The following is a 15,190-nucleotide window of genomic DNA, read 5'->3' as shown; positions in this document are numbered from 1 at the left end:
ATCTTAGAGCTATTTAAAAAAATGAATTTCAAAGCTTAAAAGTACATAGTACTATTTGATGCTCTTGTGAAAAATAAAGAAAAAATATTGGTTTCTCATAAAAAAACTAACTACAGTCAAAATGTCCATTTAAACTTAAATTACAAAATAAAAAATTGACGCGGTAGAACAGTTTGGATTTAGTACTATAAACAATTCACACTACCGACCTTTGTTTGTAATTAAACATTTGCAGGCCTGTGAAATTAAGAATCACATTTTTATATCGCTTTACGTTTATTTTTGTACAACTTATAAATGTTTATAGTTCCTATTTTAATTTCGAATGACTTTTGTTCTGTATAATAATAATGGAGATAGTAATAGAGATTTGTTACATTTTTAGCGAATCTAATAAGCGAACAAGATGAAAGCATTAAGTAGAAATCTTTTTTGAATTAATTTTAATTCCAAGTTTTAAACTCTGACTTATTGTACGTGAATAATATGCATAATTTAAACGAGTTTTAAATAGTTTATACTTTTATATGTTAACTGTGTTTCATTCGAATATGATTCTTACAATTATCAATAAGTATATTGTTTTAATTCTACATGGAAAAAAATGTTCGACTTCAAGTTCTTTTTTCCTTTTAATAGCAGACATTATTTCTGGAACGTTATATGATCATTATTTTAAATATGAAAAGGTTTTAAGAGTAAATTTTCATTGTCGAAAATGATGATGCAACGTTGCAGAAACAAGCGGTGCTATTAAGGCAAAAATGTTGATGCGAACTCATAACGTGTTTCTCAAAAATTTTAGTTGTGTGAGTCATACTCTTTTCATTGCTTACACTGATAATAATAATTTATTTATGTTATAAATTTTATATTTATTTAGATGCAAATTTGGTTAGACTTGATTTGATCACTGTTGACTTTTTATTTCACTATTTGCTTGAAGGTAAGGTGAATTAGGAGTATGTTGATGTTTGTAAGTTTTATTTAAGGAAACAGTTTTCCCCTTGAAAGGCTGTTTCTTTTTTAACGATTCCTGCTTGGCACCTCTGCGTAAAACATAGTAGATAAAACATTGAATAAATTACGTTAAATTAATATGATTTATAGTATATGATAATATACCACTTACAGATATCGTGTGAGATCCTCTACATCTACTAGCATTGAGTCTTGTTCCATATGAAGATCGTCTCTCCTAAGTAAACCTTCTACTAAATTCTCGTTTAATGTGGCTATTCGTGCATGGAGATCATTTGCTAGAACTTGAAGTTGAGCAACATTCAGTTCCGTAAGTAACATTCGAGAAAGTCTTCGTCTTTCTTCACCCAGCTGTATGCCAATCTAATATAATTCAACATTAATCGACAATAGACTTATCTATCAGTTCATTTTTCATAAAAAGTCAAATTTTTTTTTTGCTAAATTTCAAATTAAAATACATTTTAATTGACATTTTAATTTTTAATATGAAAAGTACTTGAGTGAAACTCCGATTGTCAGCCATTCAAACCAATTAAAAGTTCTATCGATTATATTAAAATTAGAAAAGTGAATGTAAAGAAAATAAAATAAAAATAAAGAAGAATTTTTTAAAATATTACCTTCGCAAGACTCGATCGAACCATTTCCGTGATGGGACTATGTTTGAGTTTTTGCCTTTCAACTTCCACCTGCATATGAGCCATTTCTTTAGCTTGGGAAAGCGCAATTCGTGCTTCCATTTGCAATCTTGTTTGTCGAGCAAAAAAATCAGCTTCATCAATAGGTGCAGAATTAGAAACAATGTCAAGTCGTAATGGTGGAAGACTCAATACTTGAGGTATTAAATTTCTTCCAAGAATCTGATGACTTTGCCCTGTTACTATGGATGAGGTTGAATTCGACAAAATCTCCTTCTCCACGCTTGGAGATTCTGTATCTGATGATGCTTCATTCATAAAGCAGATTTGTAGATTCATACCTAGATTGTAATTATTATCAAGATGATAGTATACTTGGGAACAAGGTAAGATTTGAAAATTTACAAACCATTTTGAAGACGTGACTGAAGACTAGGTTTCTTGCCTTTTTCAGCTTTAAGTTCATCTGCATCTGAACCCATAGCCAACCTTTTTCGAATTTCTTCTCTGTCATTTCTTCTCTATACAAATAAACATTTTATATTTAAATCATGTGCCTAAACGTTCTATGGCAATAAATTATTCATTAAATTTATTCCGGCTAAAACCAAAATTTTGTTGGGATAACAAACAAATTTCATAACAAATATTTTTGCAACAAAGATAAACTTTGGTTATTCCAAACAAATAATTTTGTCGTCTATATTTAGTATACCTACATTGTGGGACCAGAATTCAAAGTGAATTATTTCATGGGAAATAACAACCTTTTAAACGTATTGTTACTTGTTTGCAAGTATGCATGGTAACCTGGCAGCAAACTTGTGACAAATACCAAAATATTAATGCATTAATTAAAATTTTAAAAAATTAAAAGCGAAAATTTTTTACAAGAGACTTGCAAAAAATTTAAAAATAATTTTACAGATATTAGAGTACTTTTAAAAACATTACATTTTTTAAAAAGAAATATTACTTTAGATAAAATCTCAAAATAGTTTGAAAAATTCTACGTTATTTCTAAAATGTATTTAAGTTTATTCTAGAATTTTTGTCAAAAATCTGCACTTATAGAGCATTTAAAATCTCTGGTAAATATTCAATAATAACCAATTAAAATTGCACAATTTAACACGACATGTATGTCTTGTTGAAACTAAGCTCTTTTTCACGTAGATTTATTTACCATTGACATTTACTTAATATTAATAACGCAATATGTAAATAATATTCTTCAAAATTATGTTTATCCTCTAAATATATAATTTAATTTGAAAATTCATATAACACAAAACTCCGTGTACATCACTTACCAGATCAATATCTTTGTCATATGTGAACGTATACAATTCGTTAATAAATCGCGAATCTTTTTTATAATGACTTTGATTTTTCCCGCTTCTAATCATCCTAATACCGTAATTTGATCAACAAATTAAGTAATTAAAATTGCTGTTTACATGTGATTATAAATTTAATAATAATAATAATATGAAGTGAATTAGACACGATATTATAGCATACCACGTACCGTTACTAAAACTGATCCATCTCGATAGACATGCTTCTATAATAGAGCTCAGTGAAAGTACAATGTATTGTGAAATTACATTTTACATTTACCAACTAGACATAAAAATAGATATACCTTGTTTTTATTTTTAAAAACAAGAAATGCAATTAAACAGATTCTGTACTTGATTTTTAAAAAAGTGAATTAATCTCCTTATTTCCGTATGCAGTATGATGTGCAAGCGCAGATCACCGCAAGACTATAATGTTTTGTTGATTTTTGTTTTTTTTTTTTTTTGGTAAAAAAAATGTAACTTACCCGACGTTCTTCTTCTCTTGCTGCTTTTAAATGTATTTCTATTGCATCCAAGTCAATTTTAGGCATTGCTGTTTCAATATTGTAGACATCAAAATCGCCTGAAAGGATTTTTTTTTCATAACAATAGGGGAAAAAGCAAAAAAGAGCGTGAATATAACTAAAAAGATTATTATAATATAAAATATTTAAAAAGGTACAAATTTTTCAAATTTACCGGCTAAATTTTCAACATCTGTGGTACACTTATCTGAACATCCAAAATGAGTATGTTCTTTTCTCTTGGCTTGATTTTTAACCATTTTCTCTTTCTTCTTGAAATCTGGGATTGAAGTTTCAGGTAATTCTCTATCCAAAAGTTTATTTGTATCCACCTTTTGAGCTTCCTTCACGAATGCATTAGTAAATCGTGTTCTCGATGATCGAATTTCAACTGTTTCCATTGCAATTACGTCTGGTACTGGTTGAACATATTTCTCAAGATCAACACCAATGTCACGTCCGATACTAGATAAAAGATCAATTTCATCTAGTTTTGAGTAAGGTTGATTTTCTTCTGAATAACTTTCAGAGTCAGTGTTATTTGCCGAATCTTCGACATTATTGGTAATAGATGCCCCCATTTGACGAGGCAATTCTTTTGCTTCTCGTATCAAGTCAACGTCTTCAGATATCTAAAATTTAACATGATAAAATAAAATTTTCAACAGATTTACGGCAGACTTTAAAATAGAAAATTCTCGCGCATTATTTTTAATTATAACTTGATGACGCAAACTTTATCTGCAAGATTTCAACAAATTTTGCAGTTTTACTCTTGCAAACATTCTAAAAATTGTCATGCTATCTATGATACGATACTTTCACTAACCTCACTCGTTTTAGTGAATTCAGATATTTCTTCTATTTCCGGAAATTGAAGACTTTCTTTAACACTAGTCATCAATTCGACAATTTCAACTTCAACTACTGAATCTTCTGTTTTGCATTTTCTCAGAGCAGTCTCGAACAGTTGAAAATTATTTTTCTCTGTGAAATTTTCTACTGTTTCATTAACTTTTGATTCTGCAACATCCTCGTTTTGGGAAATTTTGACAGCTCTTACATAATTTATGCACTTTTCTGATGGAGTTATAACTGAATCACAAAGAGAAGATATATTCTGGAAAATAAATTGTTATGAATGTGACGATCATTACGCTATACATTAGTAAAAAGAATAAAACTTTTTCAATAATTTAAACATACATGAATGTTGAATTTTGGTTTGTCGTAAAATGTCTTATGCTCAAAATTATGACCACTGAGTTGGTTGATATTTTCCGAAGTTAATTGCTCTTTAATGTTATTGTTGAATTCATTTCCAATATCAACAGAATCTTGAATTTTGTTTACTCTTGGAATATCGTGTATGTCTAATTCATCTTCAGTCAGGTCAGTGTCAGAAAGTAAGGATGGACCGAGGTGATGAAATCCTGGGTAATTAGGGTTAACAATACCGCGACATCCCGGCGGTACATTGCTATCTTCTGACCAATCAGACCAATCTGATGGTGCTGATTCATGTGAATGATCTTCAGATTCTGCAAAAATTTTAACAATATGGCTGCTTTTAACATCTCAGTAATGAGACTGGAGTAGAAGGCGGAATTAAAGATATTATAATTCTATTTAATTCGGAAAACTTCCTTTATTTTTAATTTCACATGTAGAATAGAAATAATTCTTCCAATTACCTTCGAAAAAATGAAAAAAGATTAAACTTAGGAGTAAGTTGACAAAAATAAAACTTTCAAATTAAACCCATTTCTGAAGAAATCCTTTTCAGGATTTGAAAATCTTCAATATTTTATACTTTATCTAACGAAACTTGTTCAATAAGAAAAAATTCTTTCAACTGCAAAACGACTGTCTTTTTAAAACATTTTCTTTATCTGTTATAGAATAATTTTCATAATCATGAAATGAATCGTTTAATCGTAAAAATTGACTGAAGTTCATTTATAAGGAAAAATTCATTTCAATGTCAAAAGAAATAATCTTATCTCAAGAATATATTCTACATATTTTATAGGTATAGTGAGTTATTCTTTTTATTTTTATGTTTGACAAAGATTTTGAATTTAAATTAAATTCTATTTACCTTAAAATGAAATCATCTAATAACAAGAGTTAAGAAAATTGAACACAAGTTGCATTTTTAAATAGAAAAGAATTAATTTTTCAAATATTCGCCCCAGTTTGGTGGTAGTGCAAATAGGCATAGGAGGGAATTTTCCGCATTAAATAGAATAAACTAAAAATTTTAGAGTGAGATACTTTTAATTTTTGTCAATTTAACTTCATACCTTCTTATCGGGAAGTACAATAGAGTTTAACAATGCCGTATTTCAAAAGATTTTTTTATTTCATACAAATAAAATTAATATACCTTCGAAATCTTCGAGACTTTCAGTAGAACTACTCTGATAAAGTTTTGAGACTGGGAAAATGTTGTTGATATTATTGCAACTGCCAGAATCAAGATTCGCGTTAGTTCTACTATTCGCAATGGAAGACCATAAACTGGTGTCCTCAGCAATTTGAAAATCTGCGTTTTTTTCTTCGTCAATTGTAGTTGGATCGTTGTGATTTTTAACTTCGTCGAGGTTTTCAAGGTCAAAAGAATTTCTGTGTGATTGACTTGAAAAAAAAATTATTAACATTATTTTGGTTATTCTTTTTTTAGAAATAAAATTTACTAATTTAATAAACATTTAGTTCAATCATTTTCATTAATTTTTGAGCTCAAGTATTTATGTATTGTAAAGTTCACACTTGTAAACTTAGGAAGACTTTCTGATTTAGATTTTCAAAAAAAAAAAAAAAAAATAATAAAAACTTTAAATGCGTTTTTATCGAAAACACGTTTATCAAACTAATGTACCAAAAAAGCTACTTTTTGGAAGACGCCAGCTATAATCTCCAAAATAAAATGAAATTATTAAAAATAATTTTTTTAAACACATACATACAAACATACTTTTTTACAACATTTAAAAAAATTGTGTTTTTGGTGTGTTATTGTAAATTAGAAAGTCCCCTTATAATTAAACAATTATACACAGAGAAAAATATTTAACCTTTACTTACATACAGTGGATAACATTTATTATACAGGGTGTTCCAAAAGTATGGAAACTTGCAAATATCTCGAAAAGTACGAATTTTCGTAAAAAATGTTCAAGACAAAAGTTGTTCCACACAAAAAGATGTACATCTTTGAAACCAAAAAATTGGTCCCGAAGCCCAATGTTGGGCCCTACAATGGAAAAAGTGGTTTTCTTAAATGAGACCACTATTTTTCAGTATCAAATTCGTAATCCCCATGAAATTCTGCGTTCAGACATGTGGTATAAGTGCCCAAAATATTGGGCCCACTCCAAGATATTGGGTCCAAAATTTATCAACAGATAAATAAATTTTAAAAAATCGCATCTTGGAGGGATTTTGAGATCACAGGATTAGAAATTGGAAGCTAATTTTCCAATTGGGCATAGAGCCCAATGTAAGATTCCGCGGCCCACAGTAAAAAAAATTAGTTGTCTTTAATTTACCACAAGTCTAAGCCCAGAATTTCATAACGATTACGAAATGGAAGGAAACTAATTTGAATTTCTAATCCTGTGACCCCAAAAATGCGATTTTATAAATTTATTTATTTGTCAAAAAATGTTGAGCCCAATATTTTTGGCTTTTGTACTTCAAGTCTAAACCCAGAAATTCATGGGGATTACGAATTGGATACTGAAAATTAGTGGTCTCATTTAAGAAAACCACTTTCTCCATTGTAGGGCCCAACATTGGGCTCCGGGCCCAATTTTTTGGATTCAAAGATGTACATCTTTTTGTGTGGAACAACTTTTGTCTTGAACATTTTTTACGAAAATTTGTACTTTTCGAGATATTTGCAAGTTTCCATACTTTTGGAACACCCTGTATATATAAATTAAGAATACAAATTTATAGAAAAAATGTTTCTTTGAAATATTTTTTTATAAAATAAATATTATTTTATTTTACATCAACAAAACTTGTTGACAATAATACTATTTATTCAGTAACTATAAGTGGACGAAATGTATATCATATAGCTATGACTTCTTTATATACAATAATTTAAAAAAAAAAATTTTTATTAAAAATTGTTTAAAATAATTTTAACAAAATTATTATTACTTAACAAAAGTATAACTGACACAAAAATTTATTTTTTTCATTTTTAAAATTATTTTTTCCTTATATAATTTCTTTTTCTCTCTCTAAATTTTTTTTTGCATTTCGACGAGAACAATTGAATTTTCGTCTGTGCATCACGGTGACTAAAACAGATGTATCTTTTTCAATTTCTCTATAAAATGAAAAAATCTGTTAGATACGTGTTTCTATTTATTATCTTTCTCATGAGAATGAAAAATTTTTAATTTTGTAATAATTTTAAAAAAAGTTACAGACAAATTTAGTCACTGTGACGAACCCCTGTTGAAAATTCCGACCTCGTTTACGACGTCGTATTCTAAGTAGTTTGCGACGTAGTAAACGACGTAGTAAACGACGTAGTAAACGAAGTAGTAAACGACGTCGTAAATGAAAGCGGAATTTGGGATAGCAAACTACGTCGTTTACTACGTCGTTTACTACGTCGTTTACGATGTCGTTTACTACGTCGTTTACTACGTCGTTTACTACGTCGTTTACGATGTTGCAAAAATTATTTTAATATTATTTATTTAGTAATTTAGTAAGTCCAATATCCAATATTAAAAATTTTAATAATAATTTAAAAAATCAATAATTTAAAAAAAAATTTATTTTTATTATTTTTTTATAGTTATTATTATTATTTTACTTTTAATATTTAAATTAAAATAAAAAAATGGTCATCAAAATATTAGTGAAACCATTTCTTCCAAAAAAGAATTTGTCTCAAATCCAATAAAGGAGAGACATCGGGCAGAAAAAAATTTCGACAAAAAAAAATTTTTCGATCACTGCTTATATACCAATCTAAAGGCACCTCAACTGCGAGAAACAGTTATGATGTTCGCCCTCCCTGTGGCGTTGAGCGAACTTAAGTCCAGAGCTGAGCCATCAGCGCAGCGCGGAAACATTTGAAAAATTTGATTTTATTAGATATTTTATTTTATTTTAAATATGACAAATAATTAACTTAATAAATAATTAATGTCATAAATAATTATTAATAACATAATGTCATACTTAATAATTCGTTAATTAATTATTTTTAACGAAAATTTGACAAAAACAAAATTTGTTGGCCAAAAAAAATATTACCATTAAAAAATAATTTTTTTGTTAAAATTTCGTAGTAAAAAAAATTTTTTCAAGACAATTATTTGTGACCTAAAAAAATATCACGATGAGAATATAATTAACAAAAAAAATTACTCGTAGCACAGAAAAAATTTCACCATGAGAAAATAATTTTTTTTAAATTTTATTTGTAAAAAATTTATTGGTAGCTCAAAAAAAATATCACGATGAGAAAATAATTTTTTGTCAAATTTTCTCTGTAAATAAATTAATTAACTAAATAACGTACCGTAAAACGGGGTTATTTCGCTCATTGCGGGTAAATTCGCTCACCCACTTTTATGCTTTATTTCAGCTTTAAAATAAAGTTTAATACCTTTATTAGCAGGTAAAAATGTTAAATTTGTTAATAGAAATACTAAATTTTAGTTTTTAATCAAATTTAAAGCAAAAAAATGGGTGAGCGACTTTACCCGCACTGAGCGAAATAACCCTGTTTTACGGTAATTATTATAGTTACTTAATTTTTTACTACGAAAATGTAACAAAAAAATATTTGTAGAACAAAAATAATATCAAGATGAGAAATTTAATTATCTTTAAATTTTCTCTGTAAAAAAAATATTTTGTGGCCTAAAAAAATTATATCACGATAAGAAAATAACTTTTTTGTCAAATTTTCTCTTAAAAACAATTAATTCACTAAATACCGTAATAAATCGTTGATTTTTTTTACTACGAAAATTTACCAAAAATTTATTCGTAGCACAAAAGAATATCACAATGATAAAATAATAATTTTTTTTCAAATTTTCTTTGAAAAAAAAAATTCGTGTTTTTAAAAAAAATCACGATGAAAAATAATTTTGTTGTAAAAATTTCTCTGTAAAAAAATTTAACAAAAAAATTATACGTAGCACAAAAAAATATTACGATGAGAAATTTACTTATTTTAAAATTTTCTCAATAAAAAAATTATTTGTGGCCCAAATAAAATATCACGATGAGAAAATAATTTTATTTGTCAAAATTTCTCTGTAAAAAAAATTAATTAAATAATTATATAATAATAAAATGTTTGGTCTGTCTTTCTGTCCTAACTTGAAGTTGGCCTTTTCTGATTTCACGTATTTTTTTGAATATAGTAATCTTATGACGTGTCAAATTTTGACAATTCTTTTTCTCATTTTTGCCAAAGTTGTATAATTGTGTTTCCAAATTTCGGAATAAGTTTCTTTAAAATTCCAAATTCGAAAATTCAATTCACGAAGCTGAAGTACACAACGTTTACCAACGAAAATTTTTTTAAAGTTGTATATTGATTCAAAAATTGTATACAAATACAAAAAATTTATAATGAGAAAAAAGATGCGCCAGGAAATTTCGTACAAGATAGTAATTTGAAAAAAATTTATTTTTAAGGTACCAGGGGCCAACGATTACCTATTAAATATTAATTATAAAAACACAGGCCTCGAATCAACTTAAAGACACAAAACAGTCGTTTTAGTCGATTTATATTCCAAAAAAAAGTGGATTTGTTTTTCATTTTAACAAAAATATTTTACAGATTTTTAAATAAAAATTTTTTTTTAATAATAATCCTTTTCGAAGGGTTAAAGTTGAAATTTTTAGAAATAATTAAATTTCAAAAGATATAGTTAATTTTCAAACAATTATTAAATTTTACAGATCTAAAAATAATTTATCAAACAATTTTTGGAAAACATTTTTTAAATTTAATTGAATTTTCAAAGATTTAAAATTGAGATTTTTGAAATTAATTGAAACTTTAAGTGTTTTGTAATTAAAATTTTAGATGATTTCACTAAAAATTTATTAGAAAATGCGGACAAAATACAATAATTTGAAAATCATTTTTAATTGAAAAATGGTTTCACATAGTTGAATTTTCAAAGAATATTATTAAAATAGTTAAAAATAATTGAATTTCCTTAGAGTTATAATTGAAATTATTAAATTTCAAAAAAAAAAAATTTCGATGGAAAATTTTAGAAATTTTAGATGCTTTTAAATTCAAATTATTGAAAATTCAATTAATTTTGAATTAAAAATTTTGGGAAATACTTGAATTTTACTTGAAATTTTTTATAATAATTTAATTTAAGTTCATTTTTGATTGAAAATTTGGATAATTAATTTTGAATAGAAATTTTAGAAAATAATTGAATTTTATTTCATTTTAAATTGAAAACTTGGTAAATAATTAAATTTTAAATTGAAAATTTTGGATAATTATTGAATTTTAATTGATTTTGAATTAAAATTTCGGGTAATAATTGAATTTTAGTTTATCTTGAATTGAAATTTTTAAAAAATAATTCAATTTTATTGTGATATTTTTTTTAAATTATAAACAATTGTTAAATTTCATAAAAATTTTAATTGAAAAATAATTTTGATATAATTGAATTTGTGATGTATTTCATTAAAATTATTAAAAATAATTAATTTAGTGAAGAATCATTTTAGTTCAAAATTTGTTAAATAATTGAATTGAAGAAGATCTGAAGAAGATCTACATTTTATACCAAAAAAAATGTATTTTATTTACATTTTCTTTTCAAATGTAAAAAACAAGTCGCATTTTATTAAAATAAGTTGATAAAAGTCGTATTTTTGAAAAAAGTCGGAAAAAGTCGTATAATCCGAGGCCTGTAAACATATAATTTTCATTATTATCATTTAATATGTTATAATATTCTAATAAATTAAATTATTATTAATAATATTAATCTTTAATTTCTTTATAACAAATAATTAAATCCTCAATTTGGCGCGCTTGCGCGCGTTAGTTTTGCTAGTTAGCTTAATAATTAGTTCATTAATTTTTTTACTACGAAAATTTAACCTGCTAATAAAGGTATTAAACTTTATTTTAAAGCTGAAATAAAGCATAAAAGTGGGTGAGCGAATTTACCCGCAATGAGCGAAATAACCCCGTTTTACGGTACGTTATTTAGTTAATTAATTTATTTACAGAGAAAATTTGACAAAAAATTATTTTCTCATCGTGATATTTTTTTTGAGCTACCAATAAATTTTTTACAAATAAAATTTAAAAAAAATTATTTTCTCATGGTGAAATTTTTTCTGTGCTACGAGTAATTTTTTTTGTTAATTATATTCTCATCGTGATATTTTTTTAGGTCACAAATAATTGTCTTGAAAAAATTTTTTTTACTACGAAATTTTAACAAAAAAATTATTTTTTAATGGTAATATTTTTTTTGGCCAACAAATTTTGTTTTTGTCAAATTTTCGTTAAAAATAATTAATTAACGAATTATTAAGTATGACATTATGTTATTAATAATTATTTATGACATTAATTATTTATTAAGTTAATTATTTGTCATATTTAAAATAAAATAAAATATCTAATTAAATCAAATTTTTCAAATGTTTCCGCGCTGCGCTGATGGCTCAGCTCTGGACTTAAGTTCGCTCAACGCCACAGGGAGGGCGAACATCATAACTGTTTCTCGCAGTTGAGGTGCCTTTAGATTGGTATATAAGCAGTGATCGAAAATTTTTTTTTTGTCGAAATTTTTTTCTGCCCGATGTCTCTCCTTTATTGGATTTGAGACAAATTCTTTTTTGGAAGAAATGGTTTCACTAATATTTTGATGACCATTTTTTTATTTTAATTTAAATATTAAAAATAAAATAATAATAATAACTATAAAAAAATAATAAAAATAAATTTTTTTTTAAATTATTGATTTTTTAAATTATTATTAAAATTTTTAATATTGGATATTGGACTTACTAAATTACTAAATAAATAATATTAAAATAATTTTTGCAACATCGTAAACGACGTAGTAAACGACGTAGTAAACGACATCGTAAACGACGTAGTAAACGACATCGTAAACGACGTAGTAAACGACGTAGTAAACGACGTAGTTTGCTATCCCAAATTCCGCTTTCATTTACGACGTCGTTTACTACTTCGTTTACTACGTCGTTTACTACGTCGCAAACTACTTAGAATACGACGTCGTAAACGAGGTCGGAATTTTCAACAGGGACGGACAGAATGCCCGCGCTTATTCATGAAAGTGCCTCTTCTTTTTCTCTGAATAAAATTTTTTTTTCTCTATACATTTGTATGTATATATAAAATTTTTCTTCAAATAAAAATATATATTTTTGTTAATTTCGCAAGGTTGAATAGATGTACGAAATTCGGAAGATGAATCGTTATAATACGAATTTCTGTGCTATAAATATAAAAAAAATGATCCACGATTAAAAAACCAGCCTAGATTTTTCAGGCGGAAAATCGCGTTGAATTTTTTTTCACTTCTTTAATCGTAAGAGATATTAAGAAATGGACATGAAAAGTAAATGGACATGAAAATTGGATTCTTCTTGCGAAATTTAAAATACAAATTTCATTCATAATTCGTACGAATTTTCGTATGAAAAAGCGTTTTAAAACGTCTTACAAATTCCATTCGAATTTATAAGGGAAATCTACACGAATTCCGCATGAAATTCTTCCGAAAATCGTACGAATAGATTTAACTATAGAGAATGCTTCAGAAGTACATATAAAATCAATTGTAAGCATTTTTGTAACTATCACGAAACTTATGATAAATATATGCCAGGAACAAAAAGATAAATATAATGTATTCGTATTTATGTTAATAACATAAAAACATTTAAGAATCGTTCTTCATAATTATTTACAACTCAATTTATATTTATTAGCACATACACTTAATGTAAATTGCAAAACGTCTAAAAGAAACCTTGTAGCATAAACTTGCAGTAAGTAAATACTTAAAAATATTTTCTTAATTCAAAAATGTTTTTAAAAATTGAAGTTGTAAACCTATAGGTATATATATATATATATATGTGTGTGTGTGTTTATTTATAAATTATTATTTACTTGTTATTTAGAACAAAATGCGATGGTACCGAGATGTCGGCATCCTTGAACCGCATTGCGCTTTTTCCCCTGTAAACAAAAAAAATACGCTTTTAAAAATTTTCTATTTGTTACGAATATCTATTCAATGGTAATTGAAGCATTCTTTTTCGTTTATTTTAAATAAAGTGAATAGTTATATGCAATTATCAAACATTAATGAGATAAACTAAATATTAATCATGAAAGTAAATAAAATTTTCCTTTTAATAAGTTTTTCCATACCTTAGTTATGCTTTTGATCAAAATAATATTAAGACTCACGTACCGTTTACCATATTGCAGTTGCGCGCATAGTTGTCCGCGTTTCGCGTGGTTTATCGACTTACGACTGACACCCACCCTTATTTTGTTCTTTTTTACCACCATCCCATTTTATCACTATAAATATCAATCCCATTTCTTATTATTTTCTTTTATTATAGCTATTTTGCGTCTTAATTTTTTTTAGGTTCAAAGCTTGAAAATTATTATTAAAATAAAAAATCTAATCTTTTTTAAACAATAGTAAATATATGTAACAATGGCACTGAAAGAAGATACAAAATTACTAAATGTTTAAGATGTGGATGAAAACGTTTAGCAATCGATATTAAATAACATGAAAAATAAATGTCTATTTCATTTTAATTTACAAATATTCATTAATAATACATACCTTAATTTTTAAGAACTCGTAATTCCAATTTCTGGATTTTCTGTGTTTAAACTGACAGAGCTGTGTTTGACCTTTTTCAATTCGCCTTTTGTAATTAGGTGGGGGGAGGAGAAAATCCAATATGGATGCAAACTGAGGATATAACTCTACATTAACATTTGACAATGTGGGACATATTTTTACATTTTAATTATCCCCATTAGACGAATTTTTTATTTATTAGAATTTTAGTTTCTATTTTTAATGAGAAATTTAATCAACCTAATACAAACTCATTTTAGTTTTCTTAATTTTTTAACTTGTTTCATTTACGGTGTTCCGCAGTACAGCACATTGTAAAAATTGGCCGCAAATTCATATATGTATACTTAACTTTAAAATAAATAATTTTTTCTGACAATCGTAAAGTTATCTCAAAATCTACAAAATAACACGTATCCTCTATTTTTAATCTTTCATTTGCGCATAGGAAATTAAAAAATTTTTATTAAGGCATCAGAAAGTAAAATCAGAAAATTTCAAACGCCATCAGGTAGTGCCATCTAGTGTTTCTACATTTGTTTAATGACTTCGCTTTTTACTTCTTGTCGTTGTAAATGTGAATAAATTTTTAATTTCTTGGTCACAAATGAAAGTTCAAAAATTCAGGATAACTACTACTTTTTCGGAATTTGCGATACTTGTCCGATTTAAGAATAAAATCCTTTTTAAAATCAAGATTACAAATTGGCGGCCATTTGTAAAAATATATATGCACTGAGGATCACCGATAAGCAGTTTTTTATAATTTAAACTTAAAT

General features: G+C 26.4%; 1 protein-coding gene across 4 annotated transcripts; it reads right to left on the bottom strand.

Moving 5' to 3' along the window:
• Positions 1-257: 257 nt before the first annotated feature.
• Positions 258-14,495, bottom strand: LOC127279800 (schwannomin-interacting protein 1 homolog). 4 transcript variants are annotated; one of them, XM_051302387.1, is made up of 11 exons: positions 14,391-14,495; positions 13,694-13,762; positions 5,882-6,132; positions 4,699-5,033; positions 4,322-4,612; positions 3,668-4,124; positions 3,454-3,551; positions 2,032-2,143; positions 1,605-1,963; positions 1,133-1,344; positions 258-1,049 (listed from the first exon to the last, which is right to left on the bottom strand). In XM_051302387.1, exons 2-11 carry the CDS (start codon positions 13,747-13,749, stop codon positions 911-913), a joined length of 2,310 nt encoding a protein of 769 aa, XP_051158344.1. In that variant the 5' UTR covers positions 13,750-13,762; positions 14,391-14,495; the 3' UTR covers positions 258-910. The 4 variants fall into 4 exon arrangements, with proteins under 4 accessions (XP_051158344.1, XP_051158346.1, XP_051158342.1 ...); XM_051302389.1 differs by having other exon boundaries at positions 13,723-13,762; positions 14,391-14,489; XM_051302385.1 differs by lacking the exon at positions 14,391-14,495 and adding an exon at positions 14,001-14,113.
• Positions 14,496-15,190: the final 695 nt, after the last annotated feature.

The sequence above is a fragment of the Leptopilina boulardi genome, unplaced genomic scaffold, assembly GCF_019393585.1.
Source record: "Leptopilina boulardi isolate dan_hultmark-lab unplaced genomic scaffold, ZJU_Lbou_2.1 LbouV2_223, whole genome shotgun sequence".
Taxonomy (NCBI): domain Eukaryota; kingdom Metazoa; phylum Arthropoda; class Insecta; order Hymenoptera; family Figitidae; genus Leptopilina; species Leptopilina boulardi.
Note: the sequence above shows the minus strand (reverse complement) of the source record. Positions and strands in the feature narration are given on the sequence as shown.